Source organism: Tauraco erythrolophus, chromosome Z (genome assembly GCF_009769465.1).
Source record: "Tauraco erythrolophus isolate bTauEry1 chromosome Z, bTauEry1.pri, whole genome shotgun sequence".
Classification (NCBI taxonomy): Eukaryota; Metazoa; Chordata; class Aves; order Musophagiformes; family Musophagidae; genus Tauraco; species Tauraco erythrolophus.
The window spans coordinates 60,202,177-60,219,698 of NC_141496.1; the positions used below are offsets into that span (position 1 = coordinate 60,202,177).

Consider the following 17,522-nt stretch of genomic DNA (forward strand, 5'->3'; position numbering starts at 1 on the left):
GAGGGAAAAATGTGGTTCTGTGTTTTTCAACAAACTCTGAAGGAGCTGGTGAAAGTCTGAGTTCAAACTTTCAAGTGTGAAAGGAGAAAAAGTGTTCATCTGTGCATCTTAATTTTGTGTAGTCATTTTTTGTGTGTTTTGGTGTGCTGCATAACAGAGTTCTTCCAGAAGATTTGTTGGTGCACGTCCCTGATGTTGAATCCAGTCGTATACGGGCTACCAGGTACAGTGCTACTGAGGGACTTATCCCCATGAAGATAGAAGAATGACAGGAGCATTCCCCTGCCCTGTATTATCCTAGAGTGCAAAATTCAGTGAAATTATTACCTGGCAAGGGAGTTCGCATTTTTCTCCTCTCCAGCCCGGGGCACAGGTACAGGTTCCATCCAGAGCATTACAAGCCCCTCCGTTAAGACACTGGCAAGTTAAGTTACAGCCAAGTCCCCAGGTACCACTGGGACAATTTATTGAGCAATCTACACCATGCCAACCTGCCAAAAATAAGAATTACAGTGGCAAATTAATCAGGTTTTCCTCCATTCCTCTCTGAGAGCATGTTTCCCTCTGTCTATCATGTGGCATCTCTTGGAGATGCACAACACTGGGATAACATTAGCTACAGGCTACTATCAGCAGTTTCAGCTGAGGACTCGTCCAGGTCTGAAGAAAGGTGCTCAAGGGCACCTTGTAACATCTGTGCACAGCACACATTTGCAGATGGGTGCCAACATACAAGAGCAATTGATGGGAGATCTGAAATGAAAACGGAGACACCTTGAAATTTCACTGAGAAGCACTAAACTACACTGGAAGTTTTAAGGCATAGTCTGAAAAAAATTAGGAACATTTTCTCTAGACTTGAGCTGCTGCCTTGATAATTCTTCCACCACTGTTCAATACAGACAGTTCTGCAATATGTTTTTAACAGAAATCTTAGGCACAAAAAAAAAGAGAAAACATAAAAGTAGTGCATAAGTTGGATTTCTCCAAGGATACACAGAAGACCTTTTAGACGATTTCTGTACTTCTCTCCAAATGTAGAAAACAATGCAGTGGAAAATGGTTCTAAAATGCAGCATTCACCACTGATTATGCCTGATAGCAACAATTCACAGACTGTGTTCTGGATAGACAGAGATGTAAATAGATTTTTAAAAATGTGATCATCTATTGGGTACAAGAGAAACAGCGTGAGCCAGTCATACGTTATCATCAGCAATGACACAAGCCAAGTTTCTAATTTTGTACCTTGTTTACAGTAAGCGAAGGGAAAAGTAATTCTGTGCTGAGCTTAATCAATAGACTATGCAAAACACATGTATTGAAATGAAGCTGCCTCGTGCCCTAGATCAATAACTTTGAATTTAGGGGTCATTTCAGGAAAAAACGTTATACTATACTAGCTAGAAAACTGAGATACTTTCTCTCAAGTGCCTTTCCAGGATTTGTAAACTTCCTTCATTTACATGACAAGTATCTGAGTTTAGTTTAATTTCACCATTTGCTGTCGTTTTTCATTGTAGTATGACTAAAACTGCATGATGCACAAGAAGACGGGATTAATAAAAGAATAGTTTTTCTCCTCACAACCTAGCTACTTCACATCAGCTACTTTAACAGAGTTAAATCAGCTCCACTGACTCTGGCAAGAGTAGAAGACGGAAACTCTGGGCATGTGCTACATGACTGATTTAATTGTACCAGTGCCTGATAAATTTACTGGCTATTTGTCTAGGTAACTCTAACACTTCTCCCCCAATTTCAACGTTTGTGTATTTTTAGAAAAACATTATTAGATGGGGTGGGCAGGGGGAGTGGTCTACAACATAGGCTGGGCATGGGATTTGCTTGGGAGCATTCAACAGCCTGCCCTTCTCAGCAATCTAGCATCACAGCTGAGGGATACTAGACTTTTAAATCCTTCCTCACAGCAGGAGTGAAAAAGAGATCAGGTGTATTGCAAGAACAGATCTGTAAGTGGAGTTTAGCAGCATATTTTGGGTTGAACAAGAACGCCACAGGGACCTGCAGAATTTTATATGGGAGAAGATCTCTGCAGAACCAGCGCTGGAGGATGTCTGAGATATCTTTGTCCCAGCCAAAGGCATGCGCTGCTGGGAGTTGGAGAGATGGGCAGGCACATACAGCTTCTGATGGAGGTACACTGACCATCGAAGTTACTGTTGCGAGGAGAGAGCCAGGCAGAGAGGTCGAGGAACCTGAGTCCGCTCACACCAATACTGGGAGATTCAAAAAAGTTTCTCGCAGAAGCAGGGAACAGTAGAGGGCACAGGCTGGGAAGGGGGTTAGGCAAGGTTTTGTCAGAAAATTGCTGAGGAAAAGAGTATTTGAACAGAAAAAACTGCCAGCAGGTATCAACATCGGTGCTAAACTGGCAGGAGAAGTCTCTGTGATGCTGAGAGGGATGAAGGTGGCAGCCGTGGTGCTCACCCAGGCTGAGGGACAGCAGGAGTATGTATTTTGCCTAGGAAGGCTGACATCAGATAAAACAGCATACCAACAGCCCTTCTGGCAGTCCATAGCATGGCCACAAGAGACAGGTGGTGGCCCATCTCAGGGTAAACTCTAGTAACTCACCCAGTCACAGTACCCAGCCTGCTGAGAAATGCCTCCAGAAAACACAAACACAAGGCACACACGCTCTTCTCTGAGCAGGTGTTTTCCTAGTTTTCGCCTCCCAGAGCAGCAGAAGCATAAAGTATCCAGCAATACGGCCCTTGAGGTGGTCTGCTTTTCGTTAAGTTTCCTCCTCCTTCTCTACTTCAAAAACTCATTTTGATTTTATGATTACAGAAAAAAAAACATTAATCTGAAGAGACACTTACCTGCTTTGCAGGCACAAGAACCATCCACTGGTGAACAGATGGCTTCATTTTTGCAGTTGCACACAGATGAACAGTTCACTCCATATGTCCCGGGAAGACAAGGAGTACCACAAGCAGCACCCTGAATTACACAAAGACAGTCTAAAAGCTACTGGGGGCGGTTCAGACAATACAACTAAATAAATGACCTAGACTGACTCAGGTGCTACAAAAGCCAGAAAACACACAGTCCATGACTGTTCTAGGCTGTCACTAAGTTATCCTGAATTTAAGAGAGAGGGAGTACTTCGTGTTTTTTAAGTCTACAGTAAGCATTAGCTTTTTATTAGCTGCTGTGAGCTCTCAGGTCACACAGCTAACAGCAGTTGGTTAGATCAATGGACAGTATTTTCAGTAATAAAGAAGCCCTTTATGAAACCAAAACACAGTAAGACAGCAGCTTAATGGAAAATAATGTGGATATGCAAAATATTTTTAAGAATTAATTTGGCTGAAGTTTTCACAGTTATTATTCCTAGAAGAACAGCCATACTGTAAAATGTTTTCTATGTTAGACCAGCATCCAATGCACAGGTAACAGAAAACGTGTGTAAACACTGCAGAATAATCTGTTCTGAACCATAAAAACAAACCTTGGTCTGTCTAAAGTTTCTCTGGATGGAGCATGAGGAGTTGGTGCAACAAGATAAGGACTGCAATCTAGAGTTCCTCCCTTTATTTACACCTCAACAGCACACACTCATTCTTATCAAGGTCTTACAAAGCAACTAATTTTTTTTTGTTAAAATGGCTTCATTTCAGTACTGAGAACCAATCACAAATTTTGCCTTTTCAGGGCCTTATCTTTTAACACACCCAGTGGTACCTAAATATCCTTACCTCTCTTTTACTGTGGTGGAGAAAGGACATTCTGGCATCTTGAAGAATTTAGCACTTAGCTAAAGGCAGTGGAGTCGAAAACAGACTGTGAAAGTGAGACTTATTTACCTTAAATCCAGGGGCACAGGTGCATTTTCCAGTCACACTATCACAGTCAGCACCATTTTGGCAGCTGCAGATCTGCTGACATGACTCGCCGTAGAATCCTGGGGAACACGTCTCATTGCAGTAGAGCCCAGACCAACCGGGCTTGCAGGAGCATTCCCCAGACATAGGGTGACAGCTGCCAGGAGGGGATGAAAGGATAAATAATTCAGGACTAAATGTGACATCGATATTATTTTTTCTTCTAGAGAACTAAATGCTGTTATAGATAGCTTGCATAAAAGATCTTGCGTGCTATGCATAGAGATGGTTTTACTCCCCAAACCACAAAGCAAAGGGTTCTCTGTGTGTGTGTGTATATATATATATATATAAATGCATGCCAATTAAGGTAAGAAATGTAAAATCGTACAACACAGACATTTTGGGAGGACATGGAAAGAAAATATTGTTTTTCTATAGCTAGTTGAAAAGAAACCTATCTGAAACACAGTTTTTACCATAAAATAGATATCCATGGTTACAAATATTAAAGTGATGAAACCATTAAATTCCCCAAAATGTATTGTTAGGTTTCCACTCCAAGTATAATGGGATCATTTTCATAATACCCTCCGAACTCAGCAGCATGTTGTCTGAGAAATACCATGCTTCAGTAAAATAGCATGGCATCCAACACGAAATAATAACACAGCACCCAAGGAGTAGCTAGCATACTCTTTTCTTTAAATTGTTGGTTGAAAGGGGGACAACTGTCATCCTTCTGGAAATGATACAAAATCACTTGCATTGGGCAGAAGTCAGATATACCATCAGAGCAGTGACCTTTTGGAGAGTATCTCCCCTATGTTGGCCATACCTGGTGGCAGACCAGCTGTCCCTACCTGGAACAGCAGTTTCATTGAAGAGCCAGTCAGACAGCTGCTGCCTCATAACAAATGGACATCATCAGCTGTGCAAAGATATATGTGCTGGAAAAGTGGACACAATGGGGTACTCTGTAGCACTCTGGCAGACAAAGCACTTGCCTATTTCTCACCAAAGGAAAGCCTTAATATCCAAATCCAATATATTTACAATGGGAAAACTGTTTAAAGATATTTATCTGCCACTGGTTGAAGTGAAGTTCCTCTAACTGTGCTGGAAAAAAAAAGAAGTGCCTTCATCCAGACTTATTAAATGACCCATGACAAAAGCCTGATTTTGCAAGATTTGCTGACTCCTCGTGCAGGAGTGTGTTTGAAACAGTATTTTTCTGACCATTTGAAAGTTTGAAAAAATACCTACTGCACTTTTAGGCACTATTATGTAAGTAACAACAATATTCTTTGAAGAAGTTGCAACATAAGAAAGGAATGCAATATTAGTTGCAACTGCTCTTGGACTCAAGGACTACTCTTGTCAAACTAAAAGTTTCCTATTGCTGAATACAACCAACTGAAAACATGCTGCTGATCAAGGAATGTATGAATTAAAAAGGCTGGAATGCCATTACACATTCTGCTCTCTATACATCATCGCATACACTATGACATCATAAGAATCTAGCAGTCTTGAAGTTAACAAAATATCTTTGGCAGTATTAAGCCGCTTTACAAAAGTAAGAGGAAAGGTCTCTTCAGCTAAGAGATATATATGCAGAAATGGTTCAAAACTCATGGTGTTCACAGCCAACAGTCCTGGTTATTTGTTCAGTTACAAGTATACCTTCCATTACATACGTTGAAATGGAACTGTTCTCATATAAAATACATGTAAAACTATGAAAATACATGATACAGCAAGATAATTTGCCCCGTTACTAACTTTCTCTGGGCATCCAGTGGCATTTTGGATCCAATTCCCATGTTTCTTATGCGTGGAAGAATACAAGGCAGGGAATATGAAGACAGTTTTCAATCCACAACTGAATAGTCATTAGGATATGAATCAGAATATTTTTCAAACATAAAATTAGCAGTAAAACTGTCATTTTAAGACATAAATCTCAGCATTGTTTGTTGTTGGCTTTTTTTTTTTCCTTTCAGGAGAGAGGGAGACCATATGGATGAGCAAGCACTGAGTATGAAGCTGAGGCATTGATATTCTGTGCCCCCCAGTGAGTGTTACTAAGGCATACTTGCACATATATTGATTGACACCAAAATTAGTATTCCATAATTTGTAATTAGGTGTAGGAAGCTGGAGCACTTCTGAAGCTTTTTGATGGGTTCTCATGCAGTTAGCTTAATTGGCAATAAGATTTATATATTAAGATAGGGAAATAAATAGATGTTGAGAGATACTGCCAGTACATCCGCTTTTATTCCCAGTCTTTTTTTCACACTTTCTGGAAACACAACCCTACTCTGTACAGAGATAAAAAAATACTTGTGGATAGTTGTTATTATATATTTAAAGGACTTAGATGAACTTAATGATTTTCCTATTATTTATATGTGTTTCACTATCACAACATCCAACTAAATTCCATAGCATCCTATGCAATATAAAATTTCCATGAAAGGCTCTTGTACCTCTATGTACAAGTCCATTACAAAAATGCAAAACTGCAAGATGCCCAAATCTGGACTTTAAAAACACACCCAGACTATATAAACTAAGCACATATCACATCACAAAATTCCATTCAATTTTATATATGTGTCTCAGAAAAAGCATGAGACAAAAGAATCCCCGTTAGAATTCAAGACATGAATAAATCCTAGTTACAGGCTGAAATTAGTTGGTGATATGAATGTTCCCAACTTATCTTATCTACAGGTGTGAAGCATTGGTGGAAGATCACTAGCCAGAGCTTACAAGAAAAAAAACAGGGAAATCTCAAATTTATCTTGGAGATCAACCTGAAACCAGTGTATATGCTGTAACACAGGTGTAACAAATCTCCTTTGTAAACCTAAATATATATGCTGCTACAGTATACCCTTTTTATATTTTCTGAATGATCTTCAGGTGTCACTTGAGTAAAAGTATGACAAAGCCCGGCCTAGAAGTCATTTAAGCTTGAAGAATATTCCTGTACAAAATGAGGTGACAAAGTTGACGAAGGCAGATGGAGGTCTTTTCTGCTCATTCCTGCAAACTGGACCTACAGAATGACAAGTTTCTGTAAGCCCCACAAACTGTGGACGGAAGTAGCAGGGACACACGGGTCTGCTCACAGCACCTCACACTGCTGTTGTACCCCACTGAGCAAGCCTGTTATACGTAGTCTTAGTCTCAGCCAGGCAGTGCTCACTCTAGTTTTTTTCTTGACTATTAAGTAAAAAGGGAAGAATCAATAGTGTCACCTAGTCACAGAGAACAGTGGTCTATGTCTGATGAAGAATAAAATAAATAAATAAATAAATAATGTTTAAATAATGTGATAAATACACAAATTTTTAAAAAAAGAATAAAATCCCTCAAGTATATCTATATCTAACCCTTTATGAATCATTTAATAAATGCTCTTGATACAACTCAGAACAAGGATGGGCTTGCCTTTCATCCCCAGGAGCTGCCATCAACCAACACCAGCAGTAGCTTAGCCTACCCAAAATGCACATTATGAATTATTGCTAAAGCTGTTTTGATGCAATTTCCTCCATCATAAAACAGTAATAGAAATATGTATACATTTTTTAACTATGGTGTATCATAATGTTTTTGTATCTTTCAGTATTTAAGAAAATGGCTCGGCACATAGCTGTATGCTGCAAATTCTCTGCATGTATTTTACAGCAATACATTTTGGTGCTATTTTTTTAACTAACCTTTAGTTCATTTCTGTATCTATGAATACTAACAATGTAGTAATAATCTAGGGCTCAAGGCCTACCAACAGCTGTTCTTCCAGGATATCTAAACCAGTGGTCATACCCAGATGAAAAAAAGCTTTCAGGATATTAAGGCCCTTAGAAGTCCTAACAGAATCGTAGACCTACAGATACACAAAGTGTGACTGAAGAAGGAATCGTAGCCCCTTTATTGTGCCCTGTGATTATTGGTTGTTACGTTTCTGCTAAATGGGTTAGTGCTATGAAGAAGACCCTTTGGCTACAGCCAGCCGAAATAGTACTTGCAGTAATCAAGTAAGGGATGAGGATATCCCCTTATGTGCTTAAAGTTGTCTCCTGACTGATTGATATTTTCTCAGAGATAAAGACAGCCAGACACAACTGGCTTCTCAAAAGTTTCTCGAAAGCATGAAGTGTTCACAGGGGGCTTTGTCTTCTGTACCATTACTCAGGTGCCCCTTGATTTCTGTTATTTGGAGGTCTTAATGACTTCCTGACCCAGGGAAAAAGAAACTATACACGAAAAATCCACTTGTAAAGTCATGAAAATCTTTGTTTTCCTCACTGATCCTTACGCCCTTGCATATATGCTCCCGCACCTACTGGGCTGTTTAAGCTCCTTTTGATTTGTCATACAGAGGGTAAAATGTTCAAAAAAAGACCAGCCATATGCTGCTGTTTACATGTGAACATTTGTGATCTGATTTGACCACAAGCTGTCTTCCAGCAGTATAAATGAAGGAACAGCTGTGTTGAACATGAATCAGAACTAATCCCTGCAATATCAGAAATACTATACAGTGTAACGCGTTCCTGTCCAACAAGGCTGCTACAACAGCCTGCAGACAAATTTTCCGGAAAGCAGCTAATCATAATTCATAACACAATAGTATTTGGTCTACTAGTGTAATTTGAGAGCTAGACAGGTCAGCATTATGGTGGCATTTATTCTTGAATGCATTGCTCAAAGAATGAATCGCTTGACTTTATGTCGAAAACTGTATTTTTTCAAAGACATTTCAAGTAAATGAGATAAACAGACGTGCAAGCACCCAACTGTAAAAGCATACGAATGGAAAGGGAAAAGAATTCGGTTTGCTGTCACATGGTCTGTCAAGGAAAGGTATGTTGAACAACTCAGACAATCCACAAAGCAGTTTTTCACAGAGGGCTAACAGAATAGGTATTTCCATGTATGTGCTTGAGCGATTTAACATCACTGCTAAATTCTGACTAAAAGATATTGTTTCATCTATGAGGAAAAGTCCATCTTATATACAACATACAGCAGTATTCTGTGTGACAATCAATAGTTTCTGCAAGTTTCTTTCACAGCCATTTCCAACAGCAAAAATTTAGATTACGCTCACAAACCTTATCTAAGGTACTCTGATTAGTAATGCAATTAAGTGTAAGTGAATCTGTAAGTGCATGCACAATGACTGAAGTATTTCATCAGAAGAACTGTGTTTTGTAACAAGAGAAAGCTGTCCAGAATTGTTCTATAAATATGTTGGCTCGCCTCGACTGACATCTGACATTCCTCCCTCACAGCTGAAAGTTTGTCTCCAAAGAGCTGGTTTTTAGATTATCATAACAATATGCTGAAACACTGCAAAATCCACAAGGCACAAAACTCAAAAAATAGAGGACTTATTACTGCCTGAATAAGGCGAGATGGTACAGGATAAGCTAAGTGGAAAACTATTTTCATTCAATTTCCAGGGAACAGATTTTACATGCTTTCTAGGAAAATCATTTAAATTACAAAAAATGTGTCTTTGAAACTTACATTTACAATTGGTAAGGCTTTGAAAATTTTGTATTAAAATAGTCACCTATGCCAATTCTTATGTATGTATATATAGAGAGAGAAATGGATTCTCCTCTCATCCCCAACTCGTAATACTATACACCCATTGATTTCAATCCATTTATTTCTCATTCACACTACATCAGAATATGAGGGATGTATGATGCATACTGATTTTATATAGTGCACAATATAGTGATTTATTCATGTGGTAAATGTAGACAAAGGTCACACTTTGTCTTAACGTTTATTTCATGGGTCAGAGATGAAACACAGCAATGAGTATTACGATCAAATATAGTTGCAAGCACTAAAATTCAGAAGCTCTTTTGGGTTGATATTTTCTTTCTTGATATGGTTAGAGAATACTAAATTCTCTTACAAATCTTTAGCTGCTTCAGTTTGCATGAAAGTACTAGAAAAATTAGGAAATACTTATTTTCAGATTATATTCAGATCTCTGTGTTCTATATAGAAGAAGAAAACAGGCTAAAGGGTGTAAAGCCTACCTCCAGGTATTGGGCATGTGGCAGGGACATTTTTTATCACACTTGAGACCATAAATTCCCTCAGGGCAAAGCCTTGTTTCACAGTGCTCCCCGGTGTATCCTGGTTCACAGAGGCAGGCACCACTAATGTGGTAACACTTCCCACCATTCACACACTTGCAGGTCTCAGAACACTGCACTCCGTAAGTCCCCACTGGACACTCATCTTGGCATCTGTGAGAAAAACACGCACACACAAATTAGTTTTGTCTCCCATAAACTACAGCTTTTGGACATTTAAAGGAAATACTACGAAGAATCTCTTATACCGGTTCTAAAATGTCTCTTAAGTAGAGCAGGAATGTATGTAACTTCACATTTAAAAGTGCCCGTCTCTCCTGCTCAGCTAGCCAGGCTTAAAAACATTGGCTTTGCAAATTCCTTCAGGAAAGGTCTCCCTTCTCTCCAACAAAGGAGACAATGTGTATACTCAGACCATTGCACTTTGCATCCAGAAACCAGAACAAAACCAAAGCCTCTTAAATCAGACCTGAATTACGAAGAAATAAATTTTCAAGCATTTTGTTTCAAAAGCCATCTATCTGTAACTTTTTAAAGTGATCTAGATTCTCCACCTAGCAATAGTGTGAACAGCCAGCAGATACCATCGCCCCTGCAGACACTCAGGCCAGGAAGCTCCCTGGCAATCATGCTCAGCAGTCTCTGATGAGAATGTTTTCTAATTCTGTTTCCAAACACATGATGTTTCCAGAACATCTTTCTCGTCAGAATTTCATTCTAAGCTTTGTTGTTGTTGTTGTTGTTGTTGATTTTGCCCTTCAAAAACTCATAGGATGACACAGAAAATTCTTCAGGAGCCCAAACCCCTTCTTTTCATCTGTCTTTCACTGTCATGAAAGTGAAAATTAGTAAAGACTGAAGTTTAACCCATAAGGGAGAGTAGCAATGGTTTTTGCTGTTATTAAACAACAAATTTTTGTTGTTAAGAAAAATGTATCCTAGTAAAGAGACTTCTTCACCAAACTTTTCCCTTTCATTCACAGAGCTTTTAGAAGATAGCTACTTTAGTTAAGTCTTATTTCTTTAATGTTTTACATATGAAAGACATTATTTAACCTAAAGAACAGACTGTATGTTTAGCTGTCCAGGCTGACTGCTAAAAGACAATTTTCATTATCCTGCTTCTAAAACTTGCAATTCATTTATGAATCAGTTTCTGGATAGAAATTTCATTTGGCAATGTATTTAAGAGGTACAATATGAGTTCAATGTTTTCAGCTTTAACTTCTCTGTGTTTTATAACTGAATTGTTAAAATTCAGAATGCCAGTACTACTACAGCATTACTGAAGGCTCCAGCACTAAGTGTACATAAAATATTTGATTATATGTATGAGAGCAGACCTCTCAGCTGAACAGGTTCATGCCTCAGAGCCAAGGATGGCAACATTTCATAGCTTATGCGTGAGGGAAAATCAACATATTTTTCAATATAAGCATCCTATAAACTCTGAATTACACTGATATAGACAAAAAGAAAAAACAGCTAAATCCCAAAGCTTTAAGGCCAGAGCATGCTGACACTGAAGTTCTGAGGTGTGCTGTGAACTCAACAGTTGACATCAGCCACCTAACATCTTCTGAAATTTGGGTACCTGTAAGTTTTACTAAGTTACAGATTGTACAAATGTTACTTGATAACATGTCACATTATTAATGCTTTTATCAGCTTATAACCTGCTCATGTCCCCAGTCCTATAAAAGAATTTCCATGGTGGTCACTTTCCATTTTTTCATATACTTAGCTTTTTTTGTATTTTTTTGGTATGGCTGGTGGTTCTTTACAGATGAATTTCAAAGATGCACAATACAAGGCACTGCATGTAACAGAATTTAGCAGAGCCCTCTGAAGTAAATGGGTATACTTGTTCATTTCATCCTTCTACATCCAGAAGTTTCAAGGTATTCATAACTTCACTCTGACTGAAGCCAGCAATAAAATCCACTTTCCTTCAGAGGTGTAGCATCGTAATAGAGCTAATAATGTTTCCTAGTGAAGTTATACAAATAAAACTGATAATGAATTTTCTCCAAATGACAATCGGGAATCCCTGACAAATTAGACAAAATTTAACCTTTTAATATTTTTTTTTTTAATTGCATCTTCATCAGCTTCTGAAAGACCTTTTTTTACTTCGTGGTGAGGACATGTATCAATCAAAAAGTATTAGGCGGATAAGTTATAAAGGTAGTTTAAACAAGATTCCCTTGTGTTAACGCAGATCACCTAGAAACTGTTACGCGTTCTGGGAGTCCGCTTTTTCTTGCTGTATGACCAAGTTCCCAGAGTCATCACCACACCGAAATCTCAGACAAATACTGTTCAAGTTACACACAGAAGTGGAGAATAGCTTAGCACTTTCAAAAAAACATCCTTTTTGCTGCTGGTATGTACATGCCAGCTCACCCAATGCCCACACATTTCTTGCAACACTTCCCTCCCTTGACAGTCCACTGACATGAAGTAAGAACCAGGTCTACAACCTCGCTTCTGACCCATTGCTGCCCTTGGAGTATCTTGAAAAACAAAAGAATTGGAAATACAGCCTGTTTTGCAGGAAGAGAGGGAGCTCAGATTTGCAAAAGTGATCAAAATGCTGCAGCCTGTAAGGCATTTCAGATTAAAGTCAGATTTAAATTCCAAGACAAAAAGTGCAACTGCTTTTAGAAAAAAACAGTGTAGTGCAGTGCCTAGACTCTTATACAGGTATTCCTTCGATTTCCCTGCTGACTTGTCTGTGTCTCTTTTTAAGTGCATCTACCACTTTCTGCACTGTTTCTTCACAGACGCAAATTTAATTTTGACATCCAAATGGCTGTGGACTAATTGTTTCTCTTTTTCTGGAGTTTTTTTTTCCCCTTATGTCTGGCACAGCTTTCCCCATGTCCTGTGAACACTCGCGTGGGAAGTGCATATGGTTAAATACCTACTCTTGTTGGCAGAGATCCCCTGGACTGACCCCAGTGATTAAGCTGCTGCTGACTTCAGCAAATGAGTTGTGTGCTGTTTAAAATATAGGCAGGAAAACACTTCTTTCATCACTTTTCACTGCCTTCAAAAACGATGTCTCACTATATTATCTTTCCAATCTACCAAAGACGATTTTTAACAATCAAGAAGTTTCACTTCTTCATTTGAATGAAATAATACTTTAGGAGAGAACTCTCCAGTCTGCTCACTTTGAAGAGGAATCAAATGATGCTCCTTTGCTACTATGTCTGCCAAATATCTGCTCAAAACGAAGAGCTTCCCTCCTCACCCCTTCACCGTACCCCGAACTGCGTCATTCTGCAAGCCACTCAAGTGAAGACCCACAAGACACTGCCAGAGCATGGGCCACAACAGGAAAATCCTGAAAGCAAGCAGTTCCTCACAGAAGGGAGATGACACAGGCACTTTAACTTATGACCCTCCTCAGCTAAGTGACATGGCAAACATTTCATAAGATTCTCTTAATTGTACTACAGACATTTTCACTCTGCTTTCCACCAGCTTCTTAACTTTCTCTGTCTCAGCAGACCCCTTACAGGTTCAGCAGGCTGGCAAAAACAAGATTTCCTTACCGTTCCCCCGTGTAACCTGGGCTGCAATGGCATTGACCTACTGCTGAGTCACAGGTCCCTCCGTTGTGGCACTGGCACTCCTGGGAACAGTTTTTCCCATAACGACCCTCAGGACAAGGCTGACCACAGACCATGCCCTGTGCATGCAGAAAAAAAATCTTAAGATTAGATTTGGGATTACAGCTTGAATGGACAAAGAAGAAAGGTTTGGAAAGAAGGAAGATCAAGGAGATCTCGTGTCACCCGTTTAGTGCTGATCTTGGAAATGCCAGACTCTTCTCCAGCTTTAAACGTGGGGTATGTTTCAGCACTGGAGGAATAATCTTCTAGGATTTCCATTTTGGAAGCCAAAGCTAACGAAAAACACTATCTCTAAGCAACAGCGAAAACACTTAAGACATTTAAGACTAATTGATGTCAAGCTTTTCCCAATTTATTTATACAGAGTAGTATATATCAAGACATCCGGAAATGCCCTCCAGTGAGTAGTGGTGTAGAAATCAGTAATTGCCGTAATGTCTCAATTATACTACTTTATGATAAGTTGTTTTTTTCTGATGAAAGGAAAAGCCGTTTGTAATTTCACTGAAAGCAGCGTATCTTAAAAGCTTAGGTAGGATGTCTGCTTCCCTTCAACGGGTTTTGCATTTCTGCACTGCTATTTACATCCTTGGAATTAATGACACCTATGTAATGAGGGAAGCATCAGATCTTAAGACTTCTAAGAAGTCATTTCAAGAAAAACGTTTACAGGCATTTCATCAGACAGAAGACATGCAGGTATTTCAGCTAACATAAGATATTGCAGAATTTATAGCTGGCTAGTTTAAAACTTCCTTACAGGAAAAGCAAAAAAGATTATACTGACAAAATAGTGTTTCACTGAATTGAAAAAATCTAAAATAACAAAGAGTTTTACTTAAATAACTACTTGGAATGGAAAATTAGTCATAGGGCTAAACAGTAATTCATCAGTTAAGACATACAGCAGTGTAAAATTTCCATCACTGCTTTATATGCTATCTCATTTTTCATTAGCTGTATTTAGATAGATAAGGGGAGTCAAGAATCTGTTCAAACATCTGTATTCTACGACCAATAACTTTGTTCTAATGTGAAGCGGAATAAAAAGTAAAAATGGCCATAAGCCAAGTTAGGTAGTCAGGTGTGTAGTGCTATTCAAATGCACAGAGATTACAATTTAGAGCCATGTTCTCTAGTTGGTGAAAAACTGACCTCTGTCACAGGTTATCTCAATATAATACCTCAATTATCATGAGAGAATTGAAAGTCAGTAAAAGTGGATTTTCACTGAAAATGGACATTTAAATAGGAAACATTATTAACAAATACTATTGCTAAATGCTACCTACAAATGTATTTAAAGAAATTATTTAAGCTTTGATCACCATCCAGCCTTTTGATCACCTTCCAATTCCATTAGTTGCCAACTCAAGAGTCAGCAGCCTGATAGTAGGGGAGACTACTTGCAGCTCCGAGGTCAATTCTTCTTTCCCCACCCACTGACGAAAGGGTAGAAAGTCTAAAGATAATGTCTAAGTTCTGATGTCCCATTTCCATCACCAACATTTAACACAGGGTCTTTGCCACGCATACTACACATATGAAAATAGGACAAAACTCACTGTTTAAATACATAATGGTGTCACCTCTCTATAATATTGAATTACATCTATATCTAAATTATATCTATATTGTCTGGAATGACTTCCAGACAAGACTAAAGGACACTGCATTGTCACAGAACAATTCATGTCTTTTGCTTCCCAGAACCTGATATGGTTAAAAAGGCAGCACGGAACTGCAGGATTTTCAGTAACAGATGGTTTTGCAAGTATTTATTCCAGTCTCTTATGCTAAAATACGTTTCTCATTACTCCTGGCTACAGGCAGACTGCATTTGCTATCCTCATTTGCTACTTTTTTCTGACGCTGCCCAAAATCCACAAATACAGAGGTTTTGTGGGTTTGTGTTGATTTCAGAAAGTGTTTTTACCATCCATCCTGCTGGGCAGGCACACTCCCCAGTGACGTGGTGGCAGACGCCTCCGTTCTGGCACGGGCACCTCTCCTCGCACTGCGGCCCATGCTTCCCGGGAGGGCAGAGGTCCTCACAGCTGGGGAAGTGGTGGTGTACAACAGAGACAACCGTTACTTTGGCACACGCTCCAGTCTCCAGCCACCTCTTTATTTTTTAAGGCTATCATTAAATTTTCTGGCCAAAAGTATGAAACAGAAAGCAGCCCAACATAAAGAGACACACACTGAATATTGTATAGCATCCATGCAATAAATTTAAGGAAACAGGCCTGGCAATCTAGGAATTATTTCGTCTTGAAGCTATGTCTTTCTACACTGGCCTAGTGCTTATTCGTTGTTACTGACAAAGCTCAAAATTTATTCTGGAATGATGAAGCCAAACAACTCTATGTTTCAACGCAATTTTCCGAACGTGCAGCCAAACCGTTTTCATGGGGATCATGAAGAGGCTCCTGCTGCTACTTTTTGTGGCTTTTACTTAGCAGTCCGGATCAAGAGGGCTTTCTCTCAGCTACATATCTAAATATGCACTGCAGCAAGGTTTGCCCAGCTGGTTCTTAGCCACCAGCCCTGCTCCCCTGTGCTACACTCCACCCAGACCAACAGCATGGCGCTAAAAGTTCATTTAAACTTAATTTCTCCTGTTAGCACTATTTAAAACTTGTATCTCTCGACCATGAATATTATAACCGCTGCTTACAAGGCACCAGTGTATCCAGGAGGACATCTGCACTCTCCAGTCACGTGGTCGCAGGTGGCTCCATTCTGACACTGACACTTTTGATGGCAATCGTTTCCGTATGTCCCTGGATCGCAGCGCTCCTCGCAGCGCCAGCCTTTGAAACCTGACGCGCAGTGGCAGGCTCCACTGATGGGGTTGCACAAGGCTCCGTTTTTGCACTGGCAGCGGCTGCTGCAGTGAGGTCCCCAGTGGTCACTGTCACATGCTGAAGGGGTAGAAGGAAAAATTTACAGCAGTTTTATAATAGCTCATGTTACAGCATTGAAGATATTCTGAGTCAACTGTAAAAAAACCCAAATTTATAAAATGGAAAGAGTTATGTAGTACATCCTCAGTTCTCCCTGGTCCTCAAGGATCCTGGTAGGCAGACAGGACTTAATTTATGCATGCAAATTAATTTCTTAAGCATAAAAGCAAACACTTTAGAATGTGAAGCTGTGAAGTAAATGCAAGTTCTGCTCTCTTCATTGTCTAAACTCTTCATTATGGCTCTCCGCCGTCAAGTAACTGTCATGGTTGCAGTGAGCTTCCATTCACACAGAGAAGCCTTGCTAACTTAAAAAAGTTTAAAAAATGCAGTCTAAATCTATAAACAACTGTCTGAATCCCACAGGGAAGTTACAAAGCTTACTCAACATCAGATTATAATTTTTTTTCAAATCCAGATGTTCCTGCTTTTTTACATAATCGCAAATATTTCCTTTTCAATCTTGCAATATACTGATAGGGTAAAACAAAACACAAGAAGTGTTTCATCAAGCAACAGAAATTAATGATTATATGATTAAACTTCATCTAGATGTTACAAATTTGGTTATCCAACGTGTCTTCTCAATCATTCAAATGCATCTTTCCTTGTCTGCCCTAATGCAACCCATGAAAACCTTATGAGCAAACACATTCAGAGGTTATTTCAGCATCAAAAGAAAAACCTTAATGTTCAGGAAGAAATTTTTCTTAAGTGAGAAACATGGGAGTTCTGTAAACAGCCAGAAGATTAAGGTCACCTAAAGTTCAACAGGAATGTGTTAATCATATGGTCAAATGATCTGATTTTATTTTTACATTCTGTTGATAACAGCAGTACAACAGGAAAGCCTCAATCGGAGTGACTGGAAGCATAGGCTCTCCTCTTGGAGACTGACAACCATTGTTCTCCCAG

General features: G+C 39.2%; 1 protein-coding gene across 1 annotated transcript in view; it reads right to left on the reverse strand.

The window, feature by feature from the left end:
• Positions 1 to 17,522, reverse strand: part of MEGF10 (multiple EGF like domains 10) — a 76,412-nt gene that overhangs the window by 30,286 nt on the left and 28,604 nt on the right. The window contains exons 5-11 of the mRNA XM_009986486.2: positions 16,319 to 16,565; positions 15,575 to 15,695; positions 13,558 to 13,694; positions 9,935 to 10,147; positions 3,834 to 4,008; positions 2,847 to 2,967; positions 328 to 491 (exon numbers count right to left, since the gene is read on the reverse strand). Coding sequence (XP_009984788.1) covers positions 328 to 491; positions 2,847 to 2,967; positions 3,834 to 4,008; positions 9,935 to 10,147; positions 13,558 to 13,694; positions 15,575 to 15,695; positions 16,319 to 16,565 — 1,178 coding nt within the window. The remainder of the gene's footprint in view (positions 1 to 327; positions 492 to 2,846; positions 2,968 to 3,833; positions 4,009 to 9,934; positions 10,148 to 13,557; positions 13,695 to 15,574; positions 15,696 to 16,318; positions 16,566 to 17,522) is intronic.